At 46.3% G+C, this 2817-nt stretch overlaps 1 protein-coding gene across 1 annotated transcript in view; it reads left to right on the top strand.

The window, feature by feature from the left end:
• Positions 1 to 2268: 2268 nt before the first annotated feature.
• Positions 2269 to 2817, top strand: part of T265_04657 (hypothetical protein) — a gene marked incomplete at both ends in the record, with an annotated part of 6899 nt that continues 6350 nt past the window's right edge. The window contains 2 exons of the mRNA XM_009169448.1: positions 2269 to 2420; positions 2498 to 2801. Of these exons, the coding sequence (XP_009167712.1) occupies positions 2269 to 2420; positions 2498 to 2801 (456 nt within the window). The remainder of the gene's footprint in view (positions 2421 to 2497; positions 2802 to 2817) is intronic.

Below are 2817 nucleotides of genomic sequence, written 5' to 3'. Positions count from 1 at the left end.
CACCTTAAACTTGACTGAAGCCATGTGTAGTATAGAGAAAATGAAGTATCTTGGTCAGCTTTGCTTACTGTAGGTAAGTTTTCCGAGCACTTTAGCAACTATCCAATCCAGGTCCCAGAAGACCGGGCAACGTTATAGGTGACCTAATTTGAAACGTATTGCGGCACTGACAAATCGCCGTGGTTCGTTCCGACTCTTCGGGTCAAATTCTCCTCGTCGTCCAAGATATCCTTTGCAGCGGCCGAGACCACTGAACGCCGGGTGTCACTACAGTCGAACAATATAGGAATAATGTTTTCCTCAGCAGAGAAGAAGTGACGCCAACCCTGTATTTTTCCACTGCTAAATTGATTATGGAAAACCTATTGTGAACAAATCGACTTAAATCAAACACATTGAATCCGCCCAGGACGACAGCTTCAGTTCCGTCAAAGTGAAATCGTGGCTGTACGTGTCAAGAGGATAAGTGAAGAAAAGTCTGCGATGAGTCGCCGCTGGGTTGGCAGTTTGGACAAATCAAGATCACGGGGGTACTAAATTCGATGTTACATTTCCAAAGAACGGCAGACTGATATGTAAAAGTGCATCTCACTGGCAAACTGGCTTCTGATCCGTAAGCGAGGCAAACAAAACAGAGAGCAATTTGACTTGTTGCGGAAATGGAAGGCGAGGACGTCTCACCCGGATGTACACATGAGACAAGTTGACCAGAAACACCAAATGGGAAGGGTAATACCTGACATGCGGTTGTGATTTAGGTGAAATGAATTATAGGTATCCAGGGGTCCTTCGAATGACGGACTTTTGTAATCCAATTGTACTGACTCAAGTTTTTCGTAGTTTTCTCATACTAAATCGACTTATGCCAATGTCTTCACTCATTCAAACTAATTGAATTTGGTTCTCGCTTACGGTTTGCGGATGCGTACATATGATGTCAGATTTAATCACAAGGGACCAAATTTTCGTCTTAGGGTCAAAACAGGTGCCTAATAGTACTGAAGTGCCTTGGATACATACCCTCCCTAGCTTACTACTTTGGATGAATAAGTTGGGGGGTTAGTTTAAACGGATACTTGTAACGAAAAATGCTTTTCACGCTAAAAACAAGTTATGCACTATGCTCCGTAGTTAGAGCGTGAATTTACTGGCTGGAAGGTCCGTGGTTCGAACCTGACCGCTGCATCTCGACTGCTCCTGTCTGGGCTAGGGTTAACAAGCAGTATCCCAACCCTCGTGCTTCCTTCGAGTGGAATGGAAGCTAGGCACGGAAAGGGTGTCACAGCTGAGCGATTTATTTTTAATAACCGCAAGAAAGCCAAGGACTCAGATGAACCATGCAGTTATAAGTTGCCGGTGAAGAGCCTCAATTAGAGATTGTCGTTCCTCTGGGGTACGCAGCTTGACTCTGATCATGCCATCGTGCGGGCCTGGTCTTCACTTCGCTTTCCGTCAGCATTACGTGTACCAAAGCAGGGCAGTTCCATCTATCAACTCCGACAATTTTCAGTAGCTGAAAAGTATCAAGATGACCTCGCTAGATAACCACTGGATGCGCACAGTGATGAAGATGACGAAGATTGCTTGGAGGCTGAATGGAAGTGGGTTAAAGAAGCAATGCTCTCAGCTTTCAGAACTGTTTGTCCAAGTCGTCTGACTAGACCAAATGAACAGTGAATATTGTCGGGATCAGCAGATTTTATTGCGGCCAGAAAGGTCATACTATGATGGCGCAGCAGATTCCTCAAACATAGGATAATCAAAGGCTTGAAGAATGACGCGCTAGGGGATTATTGCGGCCAGAAAGGTCATACTATGATGGCGCAGCAGATTCCTCAAACATAGGATAATCAAAGGCTTGAAGAATGACGGAGAACGCTAGTGGATTTCGAAGGCCCAGAAGATGGAGAAGGCTTTCACTGCAGGCAGCCGCACCGTGTTTCAACTGATTCGATCGACTGGTCAAAAGAAGGCAGGTGTTAGTGAAACAATACGCGAAAAGGACGAAACAGCAATTCACTTCTTCAATCATCTTCATGAGTAATGGGCTGAATACTTCAAAGTTCAGCTGGTCTGCTACAACACAATCACTGGAAGGACCCAGTGAACCTGAATGGAACATCGACACCAGCCCACTGTCAAAAACAGAAATCCTTAAGCAAGACAAGGTGTCTGGCGCGGATGGTCTGTCTCCGGACTCTTCGTAGGTGGCGGGGTCATGGTGAACAGTCAGAAATCTGACAAAATGAAAACCAGATACCAGCTAAAATGGAGCTCATCAACCGTCATCCGTATCCGGAAAGAACGCAAGAACGTCATGCCAAACTCATCATAGCATCAGGCTGGTATCCGTCTCATCCAAGGTGTTCTCTGGCATTATTTTGCATGGGTTGTTTTCCATTACCGGAAAAGACATATTCGTGAGAATCAAGCTGGGTTTCGCCCTGGTTGAGGGTGCATAGGCCATAGCTTTACCTTGAGACAAATTCTTGAACAGCGCTACCGCTTCAATCCGTGAAAACCAAGCTGGGTTCCGTCCTGCAAGAGGTTGCATCGACCATATCTTCACCCTCCGACAGATTCTGGAACAGCGACACTGCTTCCAGCAACCAACAATGGTCGTTTTTCTTGACCTGAAAGCTGCCTTTGACTCTGTGGACCGCCAAGCACTATGGCAGTGTCTGTGGAGCAAAGGTGTCCCCCATAAATTCTTGAACCTCATTAAGGCGCTGTACGCCAACTCCCGCGACCGTGTAAAGGTCCAAGAGAAGCTCTCTCCTGAGTTCACCACATCAAGTGGTGTCCGACAGGGTTGTC

Source organism: Opisthorchis viverrini (genome assembly GCF_000715545.1).
Source record: "Opisthorchis viverrini unplaced genomic scaffold opera_v5_80, whole genome shotgun sequence".
NCBI classification, from domain to species: domain Eukaryota; kingdom Metazoa; phylum Platyhelminthes; class Trematoda; order Opisthorchiida; family Opisthorchiidae; genus Opisthorchis; species Opisthorchis viverrini.
The sequence above is the reverse complement of the archived record's forward strand: the minus strand, read 5'-3'. Positions and strand labels throughout refer to the sequence as shown.